Below are 12087 nucleotides of genomic sequence, written 5' to 3'. Positions count from 1 at the left end.
GTGTGCGTCCCCCCCCCCCGCCGCGCGGGGGGGGGGGGGGGGGGGGGAGAAGAGGAGATGTAAGGGGCAATGCAAAAAAAATGCATCAAGGTTCTATTTCTACCAGCGCTGCACGGGTGCCCCGGGCTCAGTACCCCAAATCACTGTCTATATAGAATGAGCTCTGTGTGTCTCTGTCCGGGTAATTCGATTTCCTGCCATGATCTAAAAACATGCTGGAAGGCTAACACGATTTTTACAGCTGAACTCCAGATATCAAAGACACATCATTAAATGCAAGCGGTACCTGAATCTGGCCTGGGGTGGTCCCTGTACAGAAAAGCAGCGCAAAGAGCCAGAGGGCAGTTGCGCTGCAGTTTTTATGCGCAAACGAGGAGCATGCTGATAGGAGGAGAGAGCAGAGTGACAGAGAGATGAGCTGCTTTTCCTTGGCCATCCAATCACAGGCTGGGGGAGGGACAAGACCTGTAAGTGTAACTCAACTGCAGCAGAGAAAATTCAGGTATGGTCCCCTGCCAGACAGGGCTCTGCTGTGTGACTTGAAGCTTACACGGGGCCCCCTCTCCTCACTCCTAGGGGCCAGAGAAGCGGAGGAGTGAAAGGGAAATAAGCAGCTGGTAAGGACGGGGTAAAAGTGTATTAACCCTTACAGTGAACTTATCAGTGACTGTTATCAGTTACATTGTTTCCAGCTGTCTCTGCGGACTACATAGGAAGTGTTCTGTAGTCCTGTCCTAGAGTGACAACGCTGCATCTCTATGGTGAGTGAGAGTTGTCACCCTGGGACAGGCGAGATCTGTGCAGTAATACAAGTGTGAAGCTTCCTGTCTCCGCCCCCTCCTGTAATAAAGACTGGTCACTGCTGCTGTCTCTCCTAGTGCAGGGTGACTGGTCTTGTCTCCGCCCCTCCTGTAATAAAGACCGGTCACTGCTGCGCTCTCTCCTTGTGCAGGGGGACTGGTCTTGTCTCCGCCCCTCCTGTAATAAAGACCGGTCACTGCTGCGCTCTCTCCTTGTGCAGGGGGACTGGTCTTGTCTCCGCCCCTCCTGTAATAAAGACCGGTCACTGCTGCGCTCTCTCCTTGTGCAGGGGGACTGGTCTTGTCTCCGCCCCTCCTGTAATAAAGACCGGTCACTGCTGCGCTCTCTCCTTGTGCAGGGGGACTGGTCTTGTCTCCGCCCCTCCTGTAATAAAGACCGGTCACTGCTGCGCTCTCTCCTTGTGCAGGGGGACTGGTCTTGTCTCCGCCCCTCCTGTAATAAAGACCGGTCACTGCTGCGCTCTCTCCTTGTGCAGGGGGACTGGTCTTGTCTCCGCCCCTCCTGTAATAAAGACCGGTCACTGCTGCGCTCTCTCCTTGTGCAGGGGGACTGGTCTTGTCTCCGCCCCTCCTGTAATAAAGACTGGTCACTGCTGCTGTCTCTCCTAGTGCAGGGTGACTGGTCTTGTCTCCGCCCCCCCCCTGTAATAAAGACAGCTTACTGCTCCTCTCTCCTTGTGCAGGGTGGCTGGTCTTTTCTCCGCCCCCTCCTGTCATTTCCTGTAGTGGGAGGAGTTTGCTTCTGCACAGGGTATATACAGCACAGTGATGATGTCACTGCTACTTTTACATTTTGATATCTGGGTTTATAAAGGCATTTGGTGCGTACAAAGTGGATTCATATCCTATGTGGCTATCGAGGAATATATTTATATGAAAGATTTTGATGCAGTTTGGCTGTAAAGCTCCGGACTCCGGTCTGTTGCACAGAGGATGACAGGAGGCCAATAGCATTGCAGATTCGGGTACTTATGCCGGCTGTATGTAGAATACATTGTATTGTTTATAAACACAATTGTGTTACATTGTTTCTTTTATCGTTTCCGCCTGGAGATCGACTTTAAAGGGGAACTATGAGGTGAGTTCTTTTCACTCACCTCATAGTTCTAGCCGACCTGTGACAATGAGACTGTCACAGGTCGGCTCAGTAGATCGGGAGGTGAGGGAACACATACCGGCGTTCACTCACCTCTCAATCCTGTCACAGCTCTCTGCAGTGACAGGGGAGGGGCTGGATTCCCCCCTCCCCGCTCCGATCCTCCAGCGCTGACTGGCGGAACGGACGGGGGAGGGGGCGGGTACAGCTGGCTCTGCCTCTAGATAGGCAGAGCCAGCTGTCACTCACGCAGCTGGGCGGATACCGTCATCGATGTCGGGATCCGCTCCGGCTGCGGCGTCTCAGTAGACCGCGAGCTGTAGCTCCCTATATACTGAGCTCAGGGTGACGGGAGGACGCTAGTTTGTGTCCTCCCATTACCCTAAGGAGAACTATAGGGAAAAACACTGACCCCATAGTTCTCCTTTAAGCTATTTCTATTCTTCCTATGGGCCTGCACGGTGGCCTGGAATGTGCAGGCGACATGGACGCCATGGTGACAATGACGGGACAGAGATTTCCCAGCATGCTGTGCACACTCCCACTCACCCGGCCATGTTTGCATATATAGTCAAATAGCTCTCCTCCGGCCACGTATCAGCCAAGAGAGTCATCACCCAGGGGGACATGTCCTCAGATACTACAGACAAGGGTGTCATCACCCCTGGGGACATGTCCTCAGATACTACAGACATGGGTGTCATCACCCCGGGGGACATGTCCTCAGATATTACAGACAAGGGTGTCATCACCCCGGGGGACATGTCCTCAGATACTACAGACTAGAGAGTCATCACCCCGGGGGAAATGTCCTCAGATACTACAGACTAGAGAGGCATCACCCCGGGGGGACGTGTCCTCAGATACTACAGACAAGGGTGTCATCACCCCGGGGGACATGTCCTCAGATACTACAGACTAGAGAGTCATCACCCCGGGGGACATGTCCTTACAACTGGAACCAAAGTGGAAGTCATGTCCATTGTAACCAGATACATTGTTACATCTTAGAGACAGACCGAGGTCTGGGTGACAGAGCGACATCTCCATCAACCATAATGTGTCACAATGACGTACAGCGGATACGTACAGCTTGATAATGTGAGGGTGACGGAACAGCTTGAGGTTCTGGATTTCCCGCTTGATTTTACCGACCACATCCAGATTACGAATCTTCTGTCTGTTTAGGATCTTCACAGCCACCTTATGTCCCGTCAGCTGGTGTTCCCCAACTGGAAGGAGAGACAAGAGACTGTTAGACATTACACTGAATGTAGCAGGAGGAGTGAGCCTTCATGGAAGACCACCAGGTCCCCACTGAGCCCTGAAGACATTTTGACAGCCAGTTTGTTGGCCGCTATGATGGAGTCTCACTTTTCCTGTTGGATTTTTCCCAGGTCATGGAGAATATGGCGACGGTCCATGTGGAATGAAATGTGATGGATTCATTGTCCACCCTTAAGCGAAATTCTTGGGTGGATGGGCCTTTTAAGAAACATTCACATCTAGGCATGTGGCATGAAAAGCGGCGCTGTCATCTGGAGCGGCGATTGGCGGATGCCGTGTCACTAATGTTTTGTAAATATGAAATTACAAGAGCGGCGAGGTGTCAGTCTCCCAGCGGCTGCCAATTCCTCGAGACATTCTAAACATCATTAGCGGAGCCCTGAAGGGACGTATTATAATTCACCGCGCTGTAAAACACACAGGTGGATTTGGCTGAGTGTCGCCGGCGGTGGAGAACGGCGGACTGCGCGCCAATGTGAAAACTGAAAGATCGCCGTGAAAGGAATGAGAGAATTATTTTGCAAGAAATGTCCTGAAGTTAGACAAATTCACGGCGTTCATATGAAGGTCACTTATAATGAACACCGAACATCTGGCACCATGTCTGGGGGTATAAGAGAGAGTACCTGTCACCTGTTCTCTAGACTGAACCCAAATTCTGAGTGTGCCTATACACCTATGATGTCACTTGTATCTGATGATCTGATTGGGTGTTCAACTACCTTAAGGGCCTGTTCACACCGGATGCTGTGCATTCCGGCCCTATTCTGGCCGGAATGCACTGCCTCGCATTGCGGTTGGCTCACTTTTTAGTGGAGCAGGAGGGGGCGTGGCCGGCCATTGAAGTGAATGGCACCGTAGCCACGCCCTCCGTCCGCAATGCGATTGCCCGCAATGGGATCGCAAGGCACATAGTGCCTGTGGTCCGGTGCGATCAAAATAGTGCTTGCAGCATTTTGATCGCACCGGACCGCAGCTCGATCCCGTGCGGGCGATCGCATTGCAAAAAAATTAGCCGGCCGCAATGCGAGGCAGTGCGTTCCGGCCAGAATCGGGCTGGAACGCACTGCAACTGGTGCGAACAGGCCTCATACCGCCATATTGTAACAAAACGGTAGGTAGCTGAGTTTATAGTTTGTGCGAGCACCAGACACGTGCATGACGCCTGTGACCGTGCTGTCATTAGACAGTGAAGATCACAGTCAAAGTGCACAGAGCCAATCAGAGTGGTTAGCACTCCTGCCTGGCAGCATTGAGGGTCCCTGGGTTCAAATCCCAGCCAGGGTTTCCTTTGGGTACTCTGGTTTCTTCCCACATTTCAAAGACATGCTGGAAGTTAAATTGTCCCTCTATGTGTGTGAGATCAGGAGCTTAGATTGTAAGCTCCTTAAAGGAGAATTATGAGGCGAGGGATTTTCACTCAGCCTCATAATCTGAGCTGACCTGTGACAATGAGACTGTCACAGCTCGGCTCTATAGATCTGGAAGTGAGCGAATACATACCGTATATACATACCGCTCGCTCACTTCTCGATCTATCCCTGCAGAGAGCCGTGAGTGACAGTCCCCCCCTCCCCTGTCCGATCCTCCACTGCTGACTGGCGAAACGGACAGGGGAGGGGGAGGGGAAGCCAGGGCAGCGAGTCATTACGCGCTGCCTGGCTTCCTGATTGGCCGAGAAGCCAGCTCCATGCTACCTCGTCACTAGGAAGCATGAAGCTGACTTCCCAGGGGGCTGGTAATGACTCGCCCCCTGGCTTTCTGTTTAGCCGGAAAGCCGTTCCCATGCTCCCGTCACCAGGTGAGGAGGTAGCATGGAGCCGGCTTCACAGCCAATCAGGAAGCAAGACACCGTGTAATGACTGATTGGCCAGAAAGCCGGCTCCGTGTTTCCTCCTCACCTGGTAACGAGGGAGCATGGAGATGGCTAATCAGGAAGCCGGGCGGCAAGTCATTACACGCCACCCGGCTTCCTTAAAGGGATCGGTACTCAGTATCGGCGAGTACTGATAAAAAAATATGCTCACTCATAATCGATACCGAAAAACTGGTATTGGAGCATCCCTGATATATATACACAACTTGTACACTCCCATACTGGCCTTCTGTTGTCCAAACTAGACCCAGACGGTTCCACCAAGTCACATCTCATCAGACCGGACTGACTGCTATGTGCTCTTATCTCACCCATCTATGAACACGATACATTGTAGAAAGAAAGAATAAAACGAGAAGCTCTGCTCAGTCACAGAAGTCAGATTTCACGCAAACCTTCATCTATCATGAAACCTTCTCCTGCTGCACAAAACCTTTTTTTTTTTCCATTCTGCATTCCATTGCTAAGATTCCATCACAGTTCAGTGATTACAGTGTACACAGCCAATAAAAGCCGCCTCTGATAATACAGAGCTGGGGAGACTACAACACCCAGGAGGCTCCTGTAGAATCTTGAAGTCTCAATCCAATTGAATGTTAATAATGCTGCTTATCTTCTGTATACAGGTTGAGTTCAGAAGTCAAAGTCAGAGCACACCAACCTGTCTGCGGGTCACCAGACCTTTTTGGTGTGTTCTCTTTCCCCAAGTAGCTCTCAGCACATAGGTAGGTGGCCCTTGTCATTGTTACACATCGCTTCGTACAGGATGACCCACTCCATACAAGACGTCAGCTTTTCTCAACCTCTTTTACATGGAGGAACCCTTCAAATAATGAGGAGGTCTCAGAGAGCTTATTATATCTCCAGCTCACGGGACCTTATCATGAATAGTTGTGGATACAAATATAAGAATAAATAAAAAGAGGAATGCGGGATACTTGGCATATTTGACACCCAGGGCTGGTCTATACCACAAGATTGTTTTCAGTAAGAATAATGAAATTAAAATGAGAACTATGAGGTGCTTTTCCCTCACCTCATAGTTCTAGCCGACCTGTGACAATGAGACTGTCACAGGTCGGCTCAGTAGATCGGGAGGTGAGCGAACACATACCGGGTTCGCTCACCTCTCGATCCTGTCACGGCTCTCTGCCGTGACAGGGGAGGGGCTGGATTCCCCCCTCCCCCCTCCGATCTGCCAGCACTGACTGGCGGAACGGACGGGGGAGGGGGCGGGTACAGCTGGCTCTGCCTCTAGATAGGCAGAGCCAGCTGTCACTCACGCAGCTGGGCGGATCCCGTTGTCTAAGTCGGATCCGCTCCGGCTGCGGCGTCTCAGTATATAGGGAGCTGTAGCTCGCGGTATACTGAGCTTAGGGTAACGGGAGGACGCTGGTTTGTGTCCTCCCATTACCCTAAGGAGAACTATGGGGAAATACACTGACCTCATAGTTCTCCTTTAAACAAATATAAATAATGGACAGAAAGGAAGTAGAGACCATGAATATTATAGTGTTTAAAACATTGGTGGTCCATGGAAAAGTCCTCAGGTACGTTGATGGTCAGTGGAAAGGTGACCCTTACCCTGAGACAACTGACCCCTTAGATCAGTGGTTCTCAACCTGTGTAACCTCAGGACCCACATTTGTCCTTGGTCATTAAGTGGCGACCCAAGTTGCACTGCAATGCAACGCACAGTATTGCGGTACTGTGCGTTCCGGTGCGGGCAATCGAACTGCGGGTGGGAGGTGCGTTTAGGATGCCATTCAAAGATCCACCCAGTTTCCATACCTTACGAGAGCTGGAGTCCTCAGCCTGGGGTGCAGTGTGGGCTGCTGTGCTGTGACAGAGCTCCATCCATATGTGCATTGCTTGTACAGCTCCCTTGAGTGCCCTATAGACGTGCCAGGAGCCAGAATGTGATATCACTCCGGTCCATGCACCTCTACAGGGCACGCAAGGGAGTGGTACGTGTGGATGGAGCTCCCTCACAGTCATAGCCCCAGCCCATCCCACCTCAAGCGGACACTCTGCACCAGATTTTGAATGACTGCTTGGCGAGAGAACTGACAGGATAGCATAGTGGAAGGCACACAGTGACCCACTAAACATGGGGTCATGACCCACCAGTTGAGAACCAAGGCCTTAGATAGTTAAAAAAGAGATCATTGGTGTTTATAGTGATTTATCTGAGAGGCAGAAATTGTTCCAGCAACAATTCCGGTAACCTCTGAAGGAACCCAAATGTACCACAGAACCATGGTTGAGAAGACTGACCTTTTACAGATAGCTAAGAAGATCATTGGTGTTAGTAATAATTTATCTGGGAGGCAGAAATTGCTCATTCATCAGGAAACCCCGAGCAACCTCTGGAGGAACCCAAGACTTCCACAGAACCATGGTTGAGAAGGTTGCTGAACATCCTTCAAACGCTTCGAGGAACCACAAGCAACCTTTAGTGGAGCCCCAGGCTTCCACAGAACCATGGTTGGGAAGGTTGACCCCTTACAGATGGATACAAAGTTTACTGGTGTTTATAGCAATTTTTCTGAAAGGCAGAAATTGCTCAATCCTCAAGGAACCCCCAGCAACTTCTGAAGGAACCCAAAGGTACCACAGAACCATGGTTGAGAAGACTGACCTTTTACAGATAGCTAAGAAGATCATGGGTGTGAGTAATAATTTATCTGAGAGGCAGAAATTGCTCATTCATCAGGAAACCCCGACCAACCTCTGGAGGAAACCCAAGGCTTCCACAGAACCATGGTTGAGAAGGTTGCTGAACATCCTTCAAACGCTTCGAGGAACCCCAGCAACCTTTGGAGGAACCCTGGGCTTCCACAGAACCATGGTTGAGAAGGTTGCTGAACATCCTTCAAACGCTTCGAGGAACCCCAGCAACCTTTGGAGGAACCCTGGGCTTCCACAGAACCATGGTTGAGAAAGTTGCTGAACATCCTCCAACCCGTACATGAAGCCCTGAAGAGGATCTGAATTCTGGAAACTGTGCCCAAGAAAAGGTGGGTAGAGGGCAAAGAACTAGTGGCCGGCATTGCCTGTGCCCTCCTCCAGATGATCTTTTCCTTCAATAGATACATCAACAAGAGCAGCAAGTCAGCTTCCATCCCTCATAACGATGTATCAGGAAGGGCCGGTTCTCACCAGTACACGCATGTCATGCTTCTTACAACAAGTGTGTTCTGTTTACTTTTTTAAACTTTATTGGAATGTCACAAAACGACACTTCATTCAACTTTATTCACAACAACGTGTGATGCTGCATCGTGTTATTGTGCCAATGCACTGCAGAAAACAATTGCAGATGTGTCGCATTTTTACACAACACACCTGATTGGTGTGAACGGGGCACATAGAGAACAATTGTTTTCTATGTGTTTATACATTAAACAACACATCTAGTGTGAATGTGCCCAGTCAGCCACCCCAACCATTATAACAATGTATCAGTGACAGCAGCAACTCAGCCACCCCAACCATCATAACAATGTATCAGTGACAGCAGCAAGTCAGCCACCCCAACCATCATAACAATGTATCAGTGACAGCAGCAAGTCAGCCACCCCAACCATCATAACAATGTATCAGTGACAGCAGCAAGTCAGCCACCCCAACCATCATAACAATGTTTCAGTGACAGCTGCCAGTCAGCCACCCCAACCATCATAACAATATATAAGTGACAGCTGCCAGCCAGCCAACCCAACCATCATAACAATGTATCAGTGACAGCAGCAAGCCAGACAACCCATTGTTTATAGCCCCCCGGCCATCAATAGATCTATCAGTCAACAACCCCCCTTCACTTATGTTATCATTAGGAGCAGTAAGTCAATAACATCACTCCCCCCCTTTAGCTGTAATGGTAGCCCCCTCCAGAACGAATAACCCCATCCGGCGGACCGGTATAAGAGCACAGAGAGGGGGAGTTACTGTGCGATGCTACAGTGTATCTCTTCGCAGCGCTATTCACAGAGGCCGCTGCGCTCGTGTTAGAGGTCGCCCCCGTGCTCACCGCGCAGCGCTGCGCTACGCCAAGTGCGTAGCCCGGCACTCCCCGCCCCACCTTCCCGGCCAGCGCTCCGCAGCGCAGAATTGACTCAGCTTTTCACTTTTCCGAAGGTGCCGACCCCGAGCGTGTCCCCCAGGATGTAATGTCCGATCTTCACCCGACCATCGTGCTTCTGCTTTTCAGCCATCTTTGCATCCTGCTCGTACCCACAATGCAGCTGGGAGGAGAGGGAATGCCCGGCTGGCATTTGTCAAACGTCACCCAGAGCTGACCTGACAGTTTCCAGGTGCAGGTGGAGCCAATTGGGTCAAGTCATCAGTGGGGCACCGGTGGGAGGAACTGCACCCTGTTCCTGGCTCTGTCTGCATTGGCGTTCTGGATGATCCGGGGTTATCAAGTCCCTCCTTTTGTATATAGGGATGAATGAAAGTAAATGTTTCCATTTGCCCCAAATTTGGGGGAAGATTGGGAGATTTTGGCAAAATTTTGCCATTTTGGTGAAATGCATTGGAGTCAATGGGGAAGGTGAAATTAAAGCCCAGCTTTGGCTGTTTGTTATATGGCCCCCCATGGGTGTAAAACCAATGCTCACCCCCCAGCTGGGAGCTGTCCCCTGCAGTACTCTGTTATGGCCACAGGATGTCCTCAGTCTTCCAAGTTGAATGACGCCCAGTCATGCTCAACCTGTAGTCTAAGGAGACGCTGTGAGTGTGCAGGGTGTCATGGGGCCGCCTCCTCAGACCCCATTCACACGTAGCGACATACCTTTTGCAGCGGATCCGCACGGCCGGGATAGTGCGACTTTCAGGGCGACGTTCCAGCGACGATCCAGCGACGGTAGCGCGACCTTCTCCGTCGGGCTCCATAGAAAAAAGGCAAAATCGCGCAAAATCCGCCGAAAAAAGCGTCCGGTAGAAGCGACGCGCGACATGGAGTTAAGACAGCTCCATTGAATAGCATTGGCCGGCGACTTCTCGCGATATCGCGCGGCAAAAATGCGCGATATCGCGGTGGAAATCGCGCGATAATTCGCTACATGTGAACGGGGCCTAAGGGGGTGTGACAACACCAGAACCCTGCATGGTTGAGGGCGGCCCATCACCGGGGGAAGATAGAAGAGGATCCTGTGTGTCAATGTGGATCCTGTGCCGGAAGACTTCTGAAAAAATCTGCATAAACGTTTGTGGACAATGTTGTTCATGGTGCTGAGTGCAGCGGTAACATTAAAGGTCTAATAGACCCGTGATGTGTCCTTAAAGAGAACCTAAGTAGTAAAATATATCACCAGCACACCGAAGTAAAATTTTCAACGAGTGGTCATTTTATTGATGTACACACATCTCGTCACAAGGCAACGTTTCGGGGCCACTCAGGGTCCCTTCATCAGGCATGACCGCCATCAATAAAATGACCACTCGTTGAAGATTTTACTTCGGTGTGCTGGTGATATATTTTACTACTTGGATTTGAAGTGGCGCCATCCACTATGACTACAGCACCCTCCTTAAGAGGGACATGCCGGTAAGGAGTGCAAGAGGGGATTTCTTTGGAACTTAAAGAGAACCTGTCACTGCACAAATGCTCCGATGCCTCCGAATGCCCAAATGCTCCGATGCCTAGCCCGATACTTCCTGTATCAGGAAGCCAGGCAGCGCGTCATTACAATTGCATAACACATACAGGGTATCACCGCGCACAGCGAAGTGAGGGGAGTAATTCAATGATGAGCCGTAAAGTTTTTGAAGGCGTCATCTATGGACAATTTCGGGTTTCGCCATTTCGCGGGCACATGCAATTTTTTTAGCGCTTGACATACTTAGTATCTGAGACACAGAAAAAATGGTGATTTCAGTTGCGCAAATATCGTAAGACCTAAAAAGAATTGTAACTGCCATCTTTTTATTCCACGGGCCTTTCACTTCCCCAAAAATATCTACCATTTTGTGGGTTTTAAGTAACCTTCAGGCCAAAAATGTGCATTTTAAATTCTGTGCGGCCAATGAAAATGGCCCCCGGCAGTGAAAGGGTTAAACAGGCCCTTTGTGTTGAGGTTTCCTATCTCTAAATATAAACCTGGAGGGAGGGGCACTACTCCCAGAGCCGTTGGGACATGCCAAAAAAACTCTGTGCTATGGAATGGAGCTGGCTGCTATACCGGGGAATGGGGAAAGGGGGCAGAGGGGCTGCTGGGAAGAAAAGACTTAGAGGATCAGTTCACCCAAAGGTGATATTTCAAATATACAGTAAGTGGAGTCTGGAGGGCTGATTGCTCCCTTGTGGTGGCCATAGCAGGTAATTCAACAGTTTCTAAAATAATGCACCCAGGCACGGCACCCTTTCAAAGTATGCACCCCAATGTAAATGATCGCAGATAGTGGTCTGGTATGGATTTTATGGAGGTACCCCACGCAAAAACACAAAACATTGTGAGTTTCCCACTTCACATCAGAGTCCCCCTTTCGAATCCAGAGCACCCTTTCACATCAGAACCCCCCTTTCACATCAGAACCCCCCTTTCACATCAGAACCCCGCTTTCACATCAGAGGCCCCCTTTCACATGAGAGGCCCCCTTTCACATCAGAACCCCCCTTTCACATCAAAGGCCCCCTTTCACATCAGAACCCCCCTTTCACATCAAAGGCCCCCTTTCAAATTGGGAACACCCCTTTACATCAGGGGCCTCTTCAAAATCTGGAGCACTGCTTCATATCAAAACCCCCCTTTCACATTAGAGTCCCCCTTTCAAATCTGGAACACGCCTTCACATCAGAGTCCCCCTTTCAAATCCAGAGCACCCTTTCACATCAGAACCCCCCTTTTACATCAGAGTCCCCCTTTCAAATCGGGAACACCCCTTCACATCAGAGTCCCCCTTTCAAATCCAGAGCACCCTTTCACATGAGAAGCCCCCCTTTCACATTAGAGTCCCCCTTTCAAATTGGGAACACCCCTTTACATCAGGACCCCCTTTCACAT

At 50.4% G+C, this 12087-nt stretch overlaps 1 protein-coding gene across 3 annotated transcripts in view; it reads right to left on the bottom strand.

The window, feature by feature from the left end:
- Nucleotides 1-9360, bottom strand: part of PRKAA2 (protein kinase AMP-activated catalytic subunit alpha 2) — a 19593-nt gene extending 10233 nt beyond the window's left edge. Inside the window, exons 1-4 of one of the 3 annotated variants that reach the window (XM_018557885.1) lie at nucleotides 9204-9360; nucleotides 2963-3149; nucleotides 2467-2515; nucleotides 1900-1918 (exon numbers count right to left, since the gene is read on the bottom strand). In XM_018557885.1, coding sequence (XP_018413387.1) covers nucleotides 1900-1918; nucleotides 2467-2515; nucleotides 2963-3149; nucleotides 9204-9357 — 409 coding nt within the window. In that variant the 5' untranslated portion in view covers nucleotides 9358-9360. Of the gene's footprint in view, nucleotides 1-1899; nucleotides 1919-2454; nucleotides 2516-2962; nucleotides 3150-9203 lie in introns of all 3 variants that reach the window. The other 2 variants (XM_018557884.1, XM_018557883.1) reach the window with 2 other exon arrangements.
- Nucleotides 9361-12087: the final 2727 nt, after the last annotated feature.

Source organism: Nanorana parkeri, unplaced genomic scaffold, assembly GCF_000935625.1.
Source record: "Nanorana parkeri isolate BGI_ZX_2015 unplaced genomic scaffold, ASM93562v1 scaffold309, whole genome shotgun sequence".
In the NCBI taxonomy this organism is placed as follows: Eukaryota; Metazoa; Chordata; class Amphibia; order Anura; family Dicroglossidae; genus Nanorana; species Nanorana parkeri.
Note: the sequence above shows the minus strand (reverse complement) of the source record. Positions and strands in the feature narration are given on the sequence as shown.